The sequence below is a fragment of the Mus caroli genome, unplaced genomic scaffold, assembly GCF_978045245.1.
Source record: "Mus caroli unplaced genomic scaffold, Mus_caroli_1 scaffold_8, whole genome shotgun sequence".
Taxonomy (NCBI): domain Eukaryota; kingdom Metazoa; phylum Chordata; class Mammalia; order Rodentia; family Muridae; genus Mus; species Mus caroli.
Genome location: NW_028227263.1, coordinates 108509815 through 108528155, shown reverse-complemented (window position 1 = coordinate 108528155; position 18341 = coordinate 108509815). Strand labels below are relative to the sequence as shown.

At 46.5% G+C, this 18341-nt stretch overlaps 1 protein-coding gene across 1 annotated transcript; it reads right to left on the bottom strand.

Moving 5' to 3' along the window:
- Positions 1-9276: 9276 nt before the first annotated feature.
- On the bottom strand, positions 9277-17847 carry Pop4 (POP4 ribonuclease P/MRP subunit). The gene is made up of 7 exons (XM_021167368.3): positions 17605-17847; positions 15358-15410; positions 13828-14054; positions 12581-12658; positions 12370-12431; positions 10785-10886; positions 9277-9771 (listed from the first exon to the last, which is right to left on the bottom strand). Exons 1-7 carry the CDS (start codon positions 17609-17611, stop codon positions 9635-9637), a joined length of 666 nt encoding a protein of 221 aa, XP_021023027.1. The 5' UTR covers positions 17612-17847; the 3' UTR covers positions 9277-9634.
- Between the last annotated feature and the right edge of the window lie 494 nt (positions 17848-18341).

Genomic DNA, 18341 nt, shown 5'->3' with positions numbered 1-18341 from the left:
TTTCCCTTTCCCACCCCACAGTCACATGACCTCCTTCTCCACTATTCACTGCCTCACCCACTAAATTGGGGATGACCTATGGGGTGGGGACCAGCAGATTCAAGGTGACCACACCCTAGAGACTGAAACATTGCTGAACTCCTGGTCTCCAGAGATCCCAGAGTATAGAACCAGTAATTTGAGAGATGGCAGGAGATAACACAATTGGTGACACACCACATTCATTAGGACTTGAAGGGGCTTTTCTTTTTCTTTATATTTGTAGTTTTTAGGCAAAGGCCCTTGGTATCCTGGGCCCTACTGTGTGGGATAAGATCGCCAGGGAAATGTTTAAATTATTTCAGATGCCAGCTAAGCAGGCACTCAGTAGAATCAATATTCATGGTTATTCTATAGCTGACTCTCCCTGCCCCCAGTAGCTAGGATTGAGCCTAGGACCTTGCACATACCAGGTATGTTCTCTATCTGTAGACTATAAAGCTACGATCCTGTTGTACAGGACTAGCCTCTGAGCAGAAGTGCAGCCATCTTCAGGAGGTTAGCTGGATTTGCTCTCCAAAGGCTACCACGACAAGGCCTGCTGACTATTGAGGTTCCCTCTAGGAAGGAGGGCCTAAGGAGAGTCATGGTACCCTCACCTGACTATCCACACCCTCTCAGTCAGTTGTCTGCAATTCTGCCCTACTTCGTGTGGCCACTGGATCTCTGGCTAGGGTTAGAGGACTTATATCCTCTAGGATATGCCCTATATGTGGGGAAAGGCTGCCCTGGTTGTTTTTTTGTTTTTGTCAACTCAACATAAAGTGTATTTGTTTGGGAAGAGGAAACTCAGTTGAAAAATGCCTCTAACAGATTATCTGCAGGCAAGACTGTAGGACGTTTTTCTGCTTATTGATTGATATGGGAAGGTCCAGGTTATTGAGGCTGGTGCTACTCCTGGGAAGGGTGGTCCTGGGTGGTCACAGAAAGCAGACTGAGTAATCCCAGAGGAATAAGCCAGTAAACAATGTTCTTCCATGGTCTTTGCTTCTGTTCCTGCCTTGAATTCCTGCCCTGACTTCCCATGATGATGGACCACAACCTAATGGCTGTTGTCTTAGTTAGGGTTTCTATTTCTGACACAAAACACCATGACCAAAAAGCAAGTTGGGGACGGAAGAGTTTATTTGGCTTTGACTTCCACATTGCTGTTCATCATGGAAGGAATTCAGGGAAGGAGCTGAAACATGGCAGGATCCTGGAGGCAGGAGCTGAAGCAGACTACAGAGGGGTGCTGCTTACTGGCTTTGCTTCCCTTGGCTTGCTCAGTCTGCTTTCTTTTTTCTTTTTTTTTTTGGTTTTTCGAGACAGGGTTTCTCTGTATAGCCCTGGCTGTCCTGGAACTCACTTTGTAGACCAGGCTGGCCTTGAACTCAGAAATCCGCCTGCCTCTGCCTCCCGAGTGCTGGGATTAAAGGTGTGCGCCACCACGCCCAGCTCAGTCTGCTTTCTTATAAAATCCAGGACTCACAGCCCAGGGATAGCACCACCCATAATGGGCTGGGTCCTCCCCCAGCAATAACTAATTTAAAAAAATGGCTTATAGGACTGGAGAGATGGCTCAGTGGTTAAGAGCCCTGACTGCTCTTCCAGAGGTCCTGAGTTCAACTCCCAGCAACCACATGGTGACTCAACCATCTGTAATGGGATCCGACACCCTCTTCTGGTGTGTCTGAAGACAGCTACAGTGTACTCATATACATAAAATAAATAAATAATTATTAAAATAAATAAATAAAAATGGCTTATAACTGATTTTATGAAGGCATATTTTTTGGTCAGTTTAGTTTTCTCCTTTACCATAACTCTATTGTGTGTCAAACTGGCATACAACTATCTACCACAAAGGTGAAATTAAACCTTTTCTTTTTCAAGTTGCTTAGGGTCATGCCGATTTATCACACAATAGAAAGCAAAGCAAGACAAGGGGACTCCATGTACACAGCTGTGGAGGAGTGTTGGATGCAAACCTTCCAGCGGGGCTGCTTTAAAGCCACCCATGCTCCCGCCTGTAACATCCCCCACCCCGCACTGCTCTGTAAGCAAGTCTAAAAACTCACTGGCTCCACATAGTAAACTGGTGGAATCACAAGTTGGTTTGTTGTTGGCTCTGTAGAGGGAGGGACTAGAAGTAATTTACATCTCCTGAAAGGAAGGAATTGTAACAATAAAACCAAGCTTTCTTTTTACCCTTTCTTTTTACAGAACAGCATCTGTGCTGTCCAGGCTGGCTTTGAGCTCTCTTGGTTTCACAGGATGGCCTTTCTCTTGTGATCCTCCTGCCTAAACCTCCTCCAGGCCTGAGCTAACTGGCCTGGTTAACATTTTTGATTCAAGTATGTATAGAATTTTTATCTCCTGGTTACAAAATATTTGACAGAAGCAACTTAAGCAGGGAAGAATTTGTCTCAGGGATTCACAGGGCTGTCTCTTATGGCATGGATAGCTTTGTTCAAATGGAGACAGGCAGGAGGCACTGGAAGCAGGTTAGAGCCAGTTATAATCTTCAAAGACCATCCTTCTTGACCCACTTCCACCAGCCAGACCCCAGCATCCTAAAGACTCCACAGCCTTCAAAATAATGGGAAAGAAGTGTTCCCAACATAAGCCCGTGGAGAACAGTTCAGATTAAAACCACAAAGAAGTATAACACACACATAGCTATTAAGGTTATAAGTCTCTCCATTTCCAGTCAGCCCATGTTCCTGTGCTTCCAGAACTCTGGACTGTGGGGCTGTCTTGTGACTTCTTGGGGGCTAGGTCTGAAGGCAAGCTCTCAGGCCCCAAGCAGAAAGGACATGGCAGAGGCTGACCCTGGGTCTTCCTGAAGGCAAGCTCTCAGGCCCCAAGCAGGAAGGGCATGGCAGAGACTGACCCTGGGTCTTCCTGAAGGTAAGCTCTCAGGCCCCAAGCAGGAAGGGCATGGCAGAGGCTGACCCTGGGTCTTCCGAGTCTCTTACATTTTGCTTGCCCTTGTTATCACCTCTGCTGGGGGCAGAGATGCATCTCTAACTCCAGGCAGTGCCATTCTGAGTGAGCCGCACTTGTACCTGTGTGAATTTCAATGTTGAAAGTCCTGCCATGGCCATTTCATGATGCCACCATAAACACCGTGTCAGATAGAGACGAACACACCTGTAGCATGTGTTTGTGTGTGTCATCATGGAGAACAATATAATCACTCACTGATGGAGGAGACTAAGGCAGTCTCCACCTCACGTTCCCTGCAAGGCAAGCTCTCTGTGGACAGAGGGCCACTGGAAGCATTATATGTGACTACATTTGTGACATCACTTCTTCTCCCTCACTTCTGCCTGAAGGAACAGTTTTAATGTGGGTGAAGAAAATGCTTCAATAATCGGCACCACTCCCTACTCTTCATCTTCTGTAGTTGAAACTGAGGCTTGAGTGTGAGTTGGGCCTTGACTTCTGATTTGCAGACTCTCAAAGGTCACACAGCACAGAGGCTCGCACACTGTGCTTTAATGGGTGGAACTAAAAGGGCATGGTAACACTGGCTGTATGCAGACTCGTTGTTCTGTGTGTTGGGACCAGGCAATGACACGGGGCATTTTTGGCACTTGGGGACTCTTTCTGAATACAGTGTCTGCTAGAGTGGGAGGATGGGAAACACATGGATCATCTGTGGACAAATCATAAGGTCTGCTGTCATCTTGGCAGCTGTGTGAACCAACACCCATCCATCATGACAGTCACACCCTGGCTCTTTTTTTTTTTTTTTAAACCAGGCAACAACACCGACACCCCACCCTTCTCTATCTCTGTCTCTCTCCTTCTCCCCCTCCCCTCTGTGTGTGGTGACAGGGTATTATACTATGTACCCCTGGTTGGCCTAGTATTCATTGTTGACTTTGAACTCATGGCAATCCTTCTGCCTCAGCTTCCCAAGTCCTTGGATTACTGGTATGAGCCATTGTGACTGGATAAACAAAACAACAAATATTTAGGAACATTTTTTCCTGTGCTGAGAAGTGCTCCTAAGGCTTTGAGCATGTTATGCAACGTTCTCTACCATGGGACTACACCTTGAAGTCTCTTGTGGGTTTTTTTTTTTTTTTTTCGAGACAGGGTTTCTCTGTGTAGCTCTGGTTGTAGACCAGGCTGGCCTCGAACTCAGAAATCCTCCTGCCTCTGCCTCCCGAGTGCTGGGTTTAAAGGCGTGCAACACCACGCCCGGCCGACTCTTGTGTTTTTGATACAAGGTTTTGATACAATGCATACCGCAGGCTGGCCTGGAACTCAGGATCCTTCTGCCCCAGAGGCTTCCTGAGTGCTGAGATTACAGGTGTGTGCCACCACGCCCAGTGACTGCTAAATATGAAGATATTTGTTGGTTCTAACAGCAAATAAATTAGGCAAGGTCCCAGCTTAGAAGGGCTATAGGAGACACAAGAAATGACAGAGGTGCTGAGCTAGGAAGGTGGGGCTGGGCCATGAGGGAAACTTCGAGGAAACGGACAAATGCAGATGAGGCTGACATGGGTTGAAGGACTATGGAAAGAATGTCCACAAAGAAATAATTCAAGTGCAAACACTAAGAGTGGAGCAGAGGCACATTTGAGGGGGTCTAGAGTGGACAGGCAGGCACTGGGGAGGGAAAGCTTGGGGCCATCAGGGAGGACCATGGGAATTCTGCTGAAAAACATGACTTAACATCAAGTTATGGGGAAGTTATTTGTGGGTTTTAAGTGGTTATAAGGGCAGCAGTCTGAGTCACATTACAATGGTCACCTTGTCTCTATGTGGCCAAGTATGGAGTCAGGAAAGCCATGGGAGAGCTGAGGCATGACTGGACAGTTGCTGTGTGGGAGGATGAGGGGAAGAGATGGGACTCTGAGGATAAGAGCTGGGGGCAGTGGAGACTTGAGATCCTGTGTAAGTTGACATTTAGTAGGACTTCAAGAAAGGTTGGATGGGGGTTTGAACAAGAGAGAGGAAGCAAGGTATAATTGGGCCTTCCATCTGAGTTACAGAGACAATGAGACAATTTCCTGAGGTGGGTGTGGGTGTACCTACATGGAGAGTTTAAAGGGCAATCAATGTTTTCATACCTCATTCAATGAGCCTCTGCCAAGGTCAGGTTTGCTGGAGAAAAGTGGGTATCCAGAAGGATCAAAACATAGCCTTTGTTCTTACTGAGCTTTTAATCCAACTGGGAGGAGGAAGATAATGAAATTTTAACTTCTCTCTGGTTGACAATATGTGATTTTGTAAGTCTTAGATGTAACCTGAAGTTATGGCTGTGACCACACATCAAGGGAAATTGGGAGAAAAGTTCAAAGATGGGGCTGAAGGCAACCCAACATATACATGTCTAGGCTAAAAAGATCCATAGGAGGAATTTAAGAAGGAGTGGCCAGAAAGGTGGTGAAGGTTAGGAGAGTAGGGATAAAGAGGAGTTCCTGGGTGGGGTATGGTTACCCATGATGAATGCTGACCGAAAGGAGATCAAATGAGATAAATTTGATGAGATGAATTAGGAGAGACAGCCTTAGGAGCTGAGAAGACACATCACTTGATTGAGCTGCTGAATGGTGTCCTGAAGGCAGAAGAATGTAGTATTCTATATCTCATTCCATCCCACCCACCATCCCAACCAACCTGTGCTATCCTAGTGCATCCCACTGTGCCCAGCCCATAGTCCAATGTCACGACCCTCTTTTAAACTTCTTTCTGTTCCTCCATCCTTTTCTCCCCAATTTCATCATTTCCATTCTCTTCCCCACCTGGGGCTCAGCCTGGTGGAGCAAAAAGAGGAAAAATGTTTTCTGTAAATGCTGAGGCCTTCTGTGTTCCATCTTGGTGGCTTGAAAACATCTTTGTGGAAATCTCCTGAGACCCAGAATAGTGAACCCTCAGGGCCTGTTCTGGATTTCCTGTTGCCCCAACACTTTCTCTTCTGTACTCCATCTCTGTGCTTGTCTACTTAGCAATGCTTATCCTTCACAGCTCGTAAGAAATTATCATGAATGTTATTGACTCTAGTTTTAATTTGTCTAGCACTGTTGTGAATGAGGTCTATTTAAGTCATCCATTAAAGGCCTATAAGGTTAATTAAATAGACAATTCCAATATGGTTCTGTTAGAACCCCCTCTATTAAATTAATATTACAGATATTTAACAGATGTCTTAATGAGGCATTATACCTAAGAAATGCAAACTAAATTAATGCTAAAGCCATTGTCTAGAGTGTGAGCCTTTTATCATAATTGATAAATTTTGGGAAGAATCTTCCTGTTTATTCTTCAAAACCCAAGAGACTGGTCATTTGATGATCCTTTTCAGCCTCCAGAAAATCCTAGCCCAAGAATCTATGGTCAAATCACCCATCAGGGTTAGAAGATATTTAATGCCATCTGGAATGTACCATCCTCAAAAATTGGTGAGAGGAGAAGGCAGGTGGGGAGTTACATAAACAACCAGATATCTGGGTCCCTCTCCTAGAGTCTGACTCAGGAGGGCTGCGGTGCGGCAGATCTGCTGCTGTAGACACGTACCTGCTTACCCTGGTGCAGGAATCCCAGTCTAGTCTGGGAGGCCTTCATGTAGTCAAGTGGTCCCATTTGACAGATAGTAACTTGGAGACCCTGAAAGATGTCAGGAATTGGTGAACTGATCAGAATGTTGTATCCTGCTTCATGGTTTAGAATGTGTGTAGAAGTTCCTGCTATCTCTTTTCCGCCACTAGTGAGCTGGGTACAATCTCAGGCATCGCTTATGGGTTTGAGACTGGTGGCCACAAGTCTCCTTGCCACGTCTCCTCCTAATTGGCTGGGAGAAGAGTAGGCAGACCTTGCTTTGATTTCCTGAGTTTTTTATGATGGTTCTGAACCTGGGTATGGCCAGATTCAATATCTGGTAGCTCCCCTCAGGGTCCAACCCTGCCCATGTTAAACTTTTGTCCTTGATAAAATACCTCACATAAATGACAGGAGGATGGAATTATTTTGCTCCTAGCAGAGAAAGAGAGAGAGAGAGAGAGAGAGAGAGAGAGAGAGAGAGAGAGAGAGAGAGAGAGAGAGAGAGAGAGAGAGAGAGAGAGAGACCGCTGCCCTAAGTTAAAGTCCATAAAATTCAGGAAAACAAGAGTTTGAAGTATAGCAGTTAGATTGAGCTGGCTGGTGGCCTAAGCATATGATACACCAGAGGAACTCCAGAGAACCCCAGACTGTTGTCTGCTGACTGGAGTCGGGGCTGGATACTGACACCTTCCTGGTCATCTTTTTCTAATTAGGAACATTCTATAGCTGTAATTGTGGTGTGCACTAAGACTCCTCAAATTCCTATGTTGAAGTCCTAACCTCCAGTATGACTATGTTTGGAGATAGGATCTTTAAGAGACAAATTGCTCATAGGGCAAGATGTTAATTTGATGGACCAGTATCATTTAGATATACTAGAGCGTCCCTTTCTTGAGGATAGACCATATGAAGAGTGAGAGGTGGCTGTTGACCAGTCAGGAGGTGTTAGCAGAAACTAACTTTGACAGCAGTGAGCCCTTTTTGAGGTGCCAACTGCTCTTCCCATTGGTTTCTATCAGACCCTCCCTGGCACCCATGTTTCTATAGTGCATGGTTTACATTCAACAGAGCTGGTTATTGTTTCTACCATAGACTTGTTCCTTGGAGACAGAGTCACAAGTGACAAGTACCATACCACCCTCCATGAAGCCCTGAACTGTAGGGATTTGGCTAGCCATGCTCTATGTAGTCTCACTTGCAACTTCATCAGTCGTGCTCGTGGACCTTGGTCCCCTGGGGAGGTTAGTGATACAACAGCAGCACATCCTAGACAAAGCAAAAAGCTCAGAGACTGTGTGGCAGGTGAGCATCACATTGTCTTCCCTGAGAACATCCTTAGTTAGTCAATGGAAACTTGAGTTGGGGCTGGCCCCAGCAAGTTTTCTGGGATATAACTATGCAAAAAAAAGTGTGCCCTTTACATCTCAGAGGGTGTGGATGAATTGTTCTGCTCGACATTATAGCACACATGCAGTTTCACTCAGGTAGAACAGCAGTCACTGGACACAGAAGATGGTGTTCCTTGTAAGGAACATATACATACTTGATTCTAGTCTCTTTCACCTTCTTGTGGGTATCCTGCTGGGAAGCCCATGACCCTGAGCCAGGCTCTCTGGTTCAGATCTCAGCTTTCCTTGGGTAAAGTCAATGAGACCTTGGATAATGCTCACTTTCAGGGTGAGAGCCCATGTGTGCCCTCCACCAGGGAAACAGGGGTCAGGTGGGTCTGGGGAGTGCCATGAGGAATGTCTTGATGACGTAGATAGAACCAGGGTCCAGATAGCTTCTGTGGTACTTGGGGGTGCTGGTTAGTTAGAATTCCCATTGCTGTGAAGATATACCATTCTAATAAAGGAAAATATTTAACTGGAGGCTGGCTGAGAGTTTCAGAGGTTTAGTCTGTTATCATCATGGTGGGAAGCATGGCAGCATCTAGGCAGCCCTGGTGGAGCTGAGAGTTGGACATTTTGATCTGGAGGCAGCCTGGAGGAGACTGCATTCCAGACCATGCAAAGCTTGATCACATACCTGAGACTCCAGTGTCACATCTCCTCCAACAAGGCCAGACTTCCTTAACAGTGGCACTCCCTATGGGTTAAGCATTCACACACGAGTCTACATGGGGCCATACTTATTCAAACTACCGTAGGTGGTTCTGGGAGTAAGCATTCTATTTTTTCTGTCATATGAAGAATGTTAGCCTTACTCATTTCTCTCCCACCCAGTGTGATCTGATTCGGAGCCATCCGGGAAGTGACCCCACCAGCACCACCGCCTCCCTGTGAGTGGTTACATGTGTTGCCAGGAGAATTTCTGAGTTGGCCAGCAGACATTTGCTTCTAACAAGCAAGGGGCAAGTGGTCCTTTTGAACCAGGTTTCAACTACAAGACTTTCACGATACCAGCATGGAGTGCTGGCCCTGACCCACAGTTCCAATGGTACTGGCAGATCTGGCCCTCTGCCCCATTCTGACTACTGTAGCCAAATCTGAGCCATCTAGCAAGCTCACTACGCCTCTGTGCCTGACAGCAGCAAAGTGTAGGCAGCTCAGAGTTTGGAGCTGAGATGACTTCCAGTCAAATCTGATGTTTCATACTGTGAAAGCAATCGGAGATGGGAGGTGGCCATGGGGTGAGGGAGCCACAAACCCCCCTTTCCTTCCAACCCAGCAGAAGTACAGGAATTTGGAGCCATTTATGCCTGTGGTCTGGTTTTATTATTATTTGAATAGCTGATTTTGTTAGAATGTTCAGGATACACAGAGAAGTAGGAAAGGCAGAGCATAAATGCCCCCTTCTTCAGATGATCCAAGGTTAATCCTGGTGTATTTCTGCTAGTCTTTCCTCCCTGTGGAACTAAAGCTAACTTAAGGTCACCTAACAATACAAATATTTACCCCTAGCTTTCTCCTGTGTTGTTCAATGCTCTTCAGCCCCTCTGTTTTCCCTGGACTAGAGACAGGCTACAGCCAGAGGCTCTTCAAGAAAAAGTGAGTATTTAGGGAGTTTCCAGTCCTTCAGTGTCAGGGACATCTGTCTCCAGTGGCAGAGTTCACAGGTCAATTGATCCCTTTGCTTTGAACTTCTTGGCAGACCGCTCACTTGCCCGAAGCTGGAATTTGCTTCCATAAATGTAGGAAATGAAGTCATCAATTTCTATGGTGAACACACAATTTAGCTTGGGGATGACTGAAGGGAAAAAAAAAGGATGAGAAGCAACATGGGGAGTGCATTCATTTTTGTGTGGAGCATTATTCATACATACTTGTATTCAAATGAGTGAGACAGGTGTGGTGGCACACACTTTAATACGAGCACCTAGGATACAAAGCCAGGCAGCAGGCAGATCTCTGAGTTCAAGGGCAGCCTGGTCTATATAGCACATTCCAAGCTAACCAAGGCTAGATAGTGAGAATGTCTAAAAAAAAAGTGTATAGGAATGAGGAGATCCAAGCCAGAAATACCAAGGAAGACATGGGCCATTTGACTCAATCTAAATGTAACTCAATGCCTAATTACAGGTTCTGAGGTGAGTGACTCAACTCCCACGACTGAAGGCTCCCAGACCCACCACCAGGTAGGGTTTTCCATACAATTTTGCACAGGTTCTTAGATGTGTGCTCATGAGGAAACTTCTATACCACTTCCTTAGACTTACAGTGCAAGCAGAACATCATGGAAAAACAATGAAGCAGGGCTCTGGGGGTAAGCCAGGGGCAGAGCGCAGGATTAGCAGACAGAGGTCCTGGGTTTAATTTCCAGAATCAAAAGATGAAGGAATGAGTACAAACCCTCCATCTGTTATTTGAATCTCTGGATATGTGGTAGGGTCAGGTACAGAGACCCCAGAAGATCCAGGTACCTGCTGGAACACGCTAAAACTCAAGAGAACTAGGGTGCAGTTCTCAAAACTCCAGGTACAGGTGGCTTTGGTTTCTCCTGCCTTTCTTTTAGTTACTCATTTGAGAGGTGGTGACTTTGGTAGGTAGAGATCCAAGAAACAACCAAGCAGTTCTTCTGTCCTGTTCATGGACAGGCTGCTGGCTGTGTTCATAGATGTCTCCTGGGAGAGCCACACAGGCAGCAGCCTCACTCTGTAGTGCACATCATAGTAAGCACTTGCAACCTGTCTGACTGCACAGGAAAGCAAACCTGGAAGGGAGATATAGCAGCATCTGATACCCTGGGGACACAGCACTCACCTTTTAGGTGGTCTTCTTTGGTGATGATCTTAAAGACATGCTTGGTCTCCTGCAGAAGGATTCCTGTAACTCCCACATAGGAGGGGCACTTGGATTTCGTGACTGCAAAGGAGAAAGGCAATTGACTGTAAGGACTGGGTGGTGCTGGCAGTCACTGCCAAGCCTCAGAGACAGGAAGACGGGCTTTTCTAAGCTGAGGAAGAAAGTGCTCAGAAGATAGTGGCTCTTGGGCAGTGACCCAGCTAGCAAGAGCCCAGGCTTCCTAGCCCCTTGTCCTGTGCTTCATGATCTCTTGGCTATTCTTGGGTGTCCTTTAGTTTTGGGCAGGGTTCTGGAGCTAAGAGGTAATACACAGAACCAACAAGTCCAGTGTACTGCTGTTGGAGCAAACACCATTGGCAGGGCATCTATCATTCACTTTTGGGCCTCCTGAACTTTGCCTGGAATGTAGTCCTTCTGTAGAGTTGCCTTGCAATGGCGTGAGCCACCTCATAGGCAGGCCCCTTTCCGCTTCCGTGTGGTCAGCATTCATGGAAGAAACTATGTGCCCAGTGAGCTAGGAGGGTGCTGGGGCAGGACACTGAATGAGATGGTTTGTATTCTGTTCCTGTGGAGCTGAAGCTGTGGTAGAGGACAATGTATAGTAAAACATGGGCAATTCTATTTCTTGATACTGATTGATAATGGCTACAAGGAAAATAAGAACAGAATGAGGGTGGAAGAAGAAACTTTAGTGCTAGTAGACTCTCAGAAGTGACATCAGGAAAGGGGACCGAGGTACATGAACATGCAGAACCCCTTGGTTGAATGAAGGACCCAAGCGCAGACAACTGGTGTGCAAGCTACAAAGTGGCCAAAGGACACTGAAGCTGCTAGAGGCCTAGAACAGGTAACGTAAACAGCAGTCTGAAGTCTGACTGCAGCCTTCATTCTGGGTATTTAACCTTGTAGTGTATGTGGGAATAAAACAGTGTGTGACCTGGGCAGGGTGTGGGGAGGCCAGAGAAAGTAGTCGCAGCACCTTGAGGGAGTGGGAGTTAGGACAGATTTGGGAGCTATGTGTGTTAATGTCCTTGAGGTAGAGGATTGGGGAAAGAGGTAATTTGTATGTATTTCCTAGTTTCTAGCCTGGACAAGCTGTGCTATTCTAGGAGATGAGGCAGGCAGGTCAGAGACAGCTGACCTCGGGGGGACCAACAGCTTTATGTTGGATATCTAATTTGAGGTAGCTCTTGGATGTCCATCCAGGTAGCTGTTGGGTGTCATGGGGTAAAGGAGTCATGGGAAAAGTCTGCACTGGCGGTGACCCCTTGGAACCCATGATGAGAGGGACTCTGGGTCCAAGAGAATCAGCTAGAGCCTAGATTCCAACAGTGTGAGCAGATGGCACAAAGAGGGCACTTAGTGTGTGTTTAACAAGGAACTAGGATGGGTTAGATCACAACTATCTCAGATCCTCACTGCTTGTGACTTGGAGATAGTTCAGGGATGCCAAGTGATAGATGACAGGCCGAATACTATGACACACACTTCACTTACACTGAGTAACAATCTCCAGATGACTATATGCTATCATAGAAATTACCTGAAATAATAGCACCATGAAGATCTGCCTTTAGGAGCTTGGCCTGAATCATCTGTGGCTGCCTAGGAGGTGAAGAGCCCACAAAGAAGAGTCGGTAACAAACCAAACAGGATGGCCAACACCCACAGCCTGCTGGTTTCTCAGACAGCATCTCTAATGCTCTCCAGGCTTGGCATCTGCTTCCATGGCAGGCTTCAGAACTAAAACTCACGTGTCTGGCTTGAGCCCATTGCACAGGTCACGGATGTACTGTTTCCAGAGTTCATGGAGAGGGAGGAAAAGGCTGTATCTGTAAAGAAGCCAGAAGCGTGAGCTTGGCGTTTACAGTGAGCAGCAGACAGAGCTGGGCTCCAGGCTGAGGATGACCAAAGGGAGCACTGGAGACTGTGTGGAAGGCCAAGGCTCTCCAAAGTTCCAAGTAACTCCCCAACCTGCTACTCCAACTCAATTTCTTCCCTGGTAGAACCTCTTCAAGGCTAAATATCTGCTCTCAAAAAGGTGGTCCTTCACCTAGATGCCCACCCTCCTGGCCAGACGTACGATGGTGGAGCCCCTGGCTCAGACCCCCAGCTGAAGGTGGCGATGTACCATCAGCCATAATGACCCAGGTGCTGTTCATCCACACTCCTTTTCCCAAGACAAATGAGCAAATGAACATTAGTCTTGTTAGCCCACACTTCCAGGAGGTTAAATTTAATAGCCCCCGGGAGGTGCAATCCCTTCTGTAAGGTGACAGGACTGTGTAGAAGGCGAGAGTAGAGCCCGGAAGCTTTTCTCTGGGGTGATTATCATATGTCTTGGTGCAGAGGGTTAGGCAGTCAAGAACAATGGCTCAAATCAGAAACAAGCACTTCCTTCAAGGAACCCAGAGAGGCAGATCCTTGGCAAAGTGACACTCTCATGCCATCTGGGACATAGAAAGATATGTGGCTAAAGTGCATTATACAAAGCCAGTAAACAGTAACTGCAAACACAAACTCAGAACTGTATCAAGAAAGACATCCTCCCACAAGACAATGATGTATTCCTTTCAGAAATGTCTGAAATGAGTAGGTGGGACCATTCGTTGGCAGTAACCTCTGAGTGGGTGATACTGTCTAGTTATGTTCAAAGCTACAGGAAAGTACACATTAAGGCATATCAGTTCCTCTTTTCTAGAAAGCTGAAAGCAAACAGCCTGTTGCCATGGAAAACAGACTCACTTATTATTAGTGAGGCTAGGACAGAAGCTAAGTGATGAGAACCCTCAGTCTCACCAATGCCTGCCCCTCAGAGGCCAAGCACAGGCACAAGGAAATTGGAAGGGGGAGGCTGCCCTCTTGTGGCAGAAGGCAGAGAAGTACCTGAGCATGAGTATGTAGGGATGTCCAGTGAGCCCCTGGCTCCCCAGTCCTTGCACTCTGACAAAGATGACAAGGCAAGGTTGGATGGTAAGACCATTAGGAAAGATGGGCATACCTCTGTTGCTCTGGTTTAATGTCAAAGAGCCGCATGTCTCTCCTCTGTTTGGCAGAGAGGCCTTTGGATTTCTTCTTTGGCCTTGGCTTTGGCTTTATGCGAGTGAAATATTCCAAGATCACGGCCTTGCGCTGCAGATGGCTCTCACAGTCTTCTTGGCTCATGTGAGGTATGCTCTGCTTCAGGAAGGCCCGCACAAAGGCCTCAGCCCGCTGGCTTCCCAGCTCCTGCTCAGAGACATAGTGGTGTTGTTCACGGTTCTTGTGCCCACAGACACCAGGGTCCTCATACCCTGTTCCAGAAAGCCACTATCTTTGCTGATCCATCTCTCTATCCACAGAGGCTCACAAATCTCTTGCCAAGTGTTTGCTACACACAACTGCCAAGATGTAAAAGAAACACTCATACACTAATTGTGACAGTGTCCCACACTGCAGCCAGTTCAAACAATGACTTCCTGTCCTGCTTCTTAGAGGTTCCTCTACTGAGGATTCAAAACTTTTTGTAATTTAGTACTTCTCTAATCCTTGTGGGGAAGGAAGTTTGAGAAATGGATGATAGAGGTTAATCAGTCATGACTATAAGGCCAGCTTAAAGGGGAAGGGAGATGGGGTTCTTAGGAAAATGAGCCATTCTCGCACTAGGGGAAACTGCCTGTGGTTTCCAGGAAAGTCACGTCCTTTGAGGAGGAATTCTGACAGTGAGCTTCACAGTCCTCTTTAATCGCTTTTCCTCTGGAGTTAGGGCAGCAACAGTCAGTTCCTCACTGGGCAACAGGTACCTCACTTGGCCTTCATCACCTGAAACCCTGTTACCTGAGGATCAACCTCTTCCCTGGGCCATTGGCTGGGCTCTTTTTGCACTAACCGCACAGTAAGGCCAAGTCTGGGCTAACTGCCAGCTTTAGGTTAACGTATGAATGCTGACTTCTACCCTCTCTATGGTAAAGCAAGGGAGTGAAAATACAGAATACACAACCTTCAAGGTACTTGAAGGTAGGGATGGCTAAACAATCCATCATTGATATGATGACAGTTTGGTTCTTTTAAATATACATGTGGTCTTTCACTGGGAATTAAAAATTAAAGGTTAACTGGCCTTTTAAAATCTTGACTTCAAGGCTATGTTCTCTTTAGGAGCCACGGGTAAAGCTTTTGCCCAAATGACAAAGCACCCTGAAACATCCAGACAGAATTTGTAACATCCACTTAGGAAATGGGCTGAGCACTGACCAGGATATAGAAGCAAGAGCAAGACTGGTTTCAGGTGGGCACAGGCTGTCATTTCCTGCAGAGTGGGAGATGACGGGAAATCAAGGAGTCCAAGTCCCTCAGAGCTGACTTTGGTGCCCTAAGAAAGGAGTCTGGCTCATGAAGACATCAGCATAAAAGATGTCTATGGGGCCTGATATTCAGAGTGTAAAGTCGAGGAGGAATCCATGGGAAAGGACAGCTAAAACAGTCTTAGAAGATACTGAGCCAGCTTTGCCATCACCTCGACTGCTGGCCGCCCACCCCTGAAAGACTGTACCTGCACATCGTGGTCCTTGGCTTCTTTATGAGAAAAGGCATGGTAGATGGCAGCTGGGGGAGGAAAGACAAACATATGGAGAAATGATTACTCCTGTTAGGAATGAGAATACTAGCCGGGGCTTTTCTTCTTTTTTTTTTTGGGGGGGGGGGGTTCTAACTATGCTAAGAAGTACACTTATTCAGAGAAGGAAGACTGGGTTAGTAGAAAAAAGAAAAACGTTCTTGGATGATCCCTTTTGTTTTACTCTGTAGTGCTGGGGGACTAACGCAAGGGGAGTGTAATGTGTGCTAGGCAAATGCTTCACTGTGGATACAGACCCCAGCCCTCTTATGTGTTACTCCTTCATTTTAAGATAAGGTCTTGCTTTGTATCCTAGGCTGGCTTCCAACCCACATCCTGTCTTAGGCTCCCAGGTGCTAGTTGCTGGGATCACACACATGAACCACCACTTATCATCGATACTTCTTACTCTTCCCTCTTGCCAACTTTATCCTAGAAATTCCCAGGATGTAGTTTTTTAAAAAAAGCACTCCTCAAAGCTTAAAGAATTGCTGGGATCTTATTAAAACGTAAGGTTTTGGTTTCTACTCCAGACTCAGCATGTCCAAAAAATTCCTCGCTGGGTCACATTTAGAGTTGATCTGATTTTAAACACCCAGGAGGTATAATTATACTTGGGCAGTGGCCCAGTAAGTCTAGAAAGTCTAGACACTAAAAGAGAGGAGATATTAACGGGTAGGCTGTATATGGTCGAAACACTACATTTTGCTGACTACTAAGAGAGGCTTAAAACAGATTTTTCACACTTTAAAATCTACAATGTATCCTGACCAGATAAAATACAATAGTCTTTTTCCAAAACTCTACATACTATCTTCATGATGATGAAACCTCTTTAAACCTCCATAATCCCGTTTCTTATTTGTTTGGAGGCAATCATCATGGTGGCACTGGGGCAGAGACTACAGGAGTAAATGGGAAAAGGAAGGGCCCATGTCCAGAAAGTGCAGTTCACACTACACCCTATACATTGCACTTCTGAGCTGGGTGTGGCGGCACACATGGTTGATCCCCATTACTTGAGAGGTAGAGGCCGAGCTGGTTCACACAGTGAGCTCCAGGCTCGTCAGGAGTACATAGCTGACTATCCCAACAGCAACCATAAGAAACAAACAAACAAACAAACAAACAAAAATCCATCTCTGACTCCCTGAGTATATGCTTGACCCAAGCAAACAAACCAAGGTACTCACAAGATTTATATACAGAATCTAGCTCTCCCTTGAACAATGGATCGAGATTGTACTTTATTGTGATAAACATGCAGGGGCTGGAATCCCAGGAAGAACTTTGTTTTATTTACCCCAGATACCTCGCATCAAAGTTGAAAGTCTTTCTGCAACATGCAGCAGGTGTGGAACACTCACAGCTTGTCAAGCGGTTGGTTGAGTGAGTGTGCATATATATTATCTTAATGTCATTAATCTTTCTAAGCAATTTTTTTTTTTTTTTGGTTTTTCGAGACAGGGTTTCTCTGTGTAGCCCTGGCTGTCCTGGCACTCACTTTGTAGACCAGGCTGGCCTCGAACTCAGAAATCCGCCTGCCTCTGCCTCCCGAGTGCTGGGATTAAAGGCGTGCGCCACCACGCCCGGCTCTAAGCAATTTTTAACAGTAGTTTTTCTTTGTTATGCACATAATAAAGTGGTAGCTGAGACACGCTAAGAAACTTGTTCTCAGAGAAAAAGGGCATGAATCACCAAATCAGAGGCAATATCTTTACTCTCTCCTCTAGTACTGCCCCAGTGCTTGGCTGCCTTTCTGGGCACAGCTCTTTTCGGCTCAAATTCCAAAGCCTTAGGTGTTCGATACTGCCCCTCAGCAGCTTTTTACAGGGGCAAGGGTGAAAACCAGGTGGCAGAGGGGAGCAGGTCCTTGACAGAAGTTATACGGGAAGGTAGTAGCTAGGTCCGGTCAAGGACTTGGACCCATCACTTCTAGTTCCCCCGAGAGGCCCCCGAAGAGAGCACACAACATGATCCTGACATCTATTCCTAGCTAAGAGACTGAGTCGGCGGATTCAGACTCCCGGCCTCCATTTCTTTTGTGTACTAAGGTAATTCCCTGGAAGTTGCCTTAGGACTCTGTTGAGACAGGTATCCCTGATTCATTTCCCAAGCCAACTTCTAGTTCCGAGGTTCTATAGTCCCACCCTGGTCCTGCTCCGCGTCCCTCGTCTCACTTACCCTTCATTGTCGGCCAGCTTCCGGAGCTCTCTGGCGATGTCTCCTTCGGGCCTCACTCATTCCTTTCCTTTCTTCGCTTTGTTCAGCGGCTTTCTCCCGCCGGGACGCTGCTTATTTGTTTAAAATTCTACTGGAAAAATCCGAGAAGCCTAAGAGACAATTAACAAAGTGCATGGACTTACTCCAGCCGGCGTCAGGTTATGGCGACCAGATTTCGGATCGGGCGCCTCTCTGACGTCATTGACGCGACGGCATCTATGTGCGTCCGTCTCTGGCAGCACAGGCGCCTTGGGGTTAACTCCGTGGTTGAGAGAGGAGCGGGTTTTGCGGGTCTGCGCTGTGGTGTTCAGTATGCAAGTGTCTATAACTGGAGTAGTCGTGTTGGGGGTCAGGATTAATGAAATGTAGCGAGGGCAAGCTGGCATAGAGAGGACGCGAGGGAGATTGGGGACGAGGGAAGGCACAAGTGGGCCGGGGATATCGGCGGTTACGACTGTAGGATTCCATTTTTTTTTTTTTTTAAAAAAAAGCAAGGGGCTTACAGTGTGGCCCTGGGTAATCTAGAATTTACTCCCGAGAATATTAGTCATATTTTGTACTGGTGGCCGGGGGTATTTAGTCCTGTTTCTGCTACTTTTATGACCTCGTTCAAAGGTCTTTTTCCTATTAGTAAAGAAAAAGAGTAGGTTTATTTGCTATCGGATGCAAGAAGGTAGAGACGTGTAGTTAGTGTGGCT

Excerpts from the sequence above, each read along its gene's own strand:
- Pop4 (XM_021167368.3), bottom strand. Across the intron at positions 14,055-15,357 it reads CCAAGGACCACGATGTGCAG|GAGCTGGGAAGCCAGCGGGC; the intron begins GTACAGTCTTTC and ends GTCTCTGAGCAG. Across the intron at positions 10,887-12,369 it reads TCATGGTGCTATTATTTCAG|TCACGAAATCCAAGTGCCCC; the intron begins GTAATTTCTATG and ends TCTCCTTTGCAG.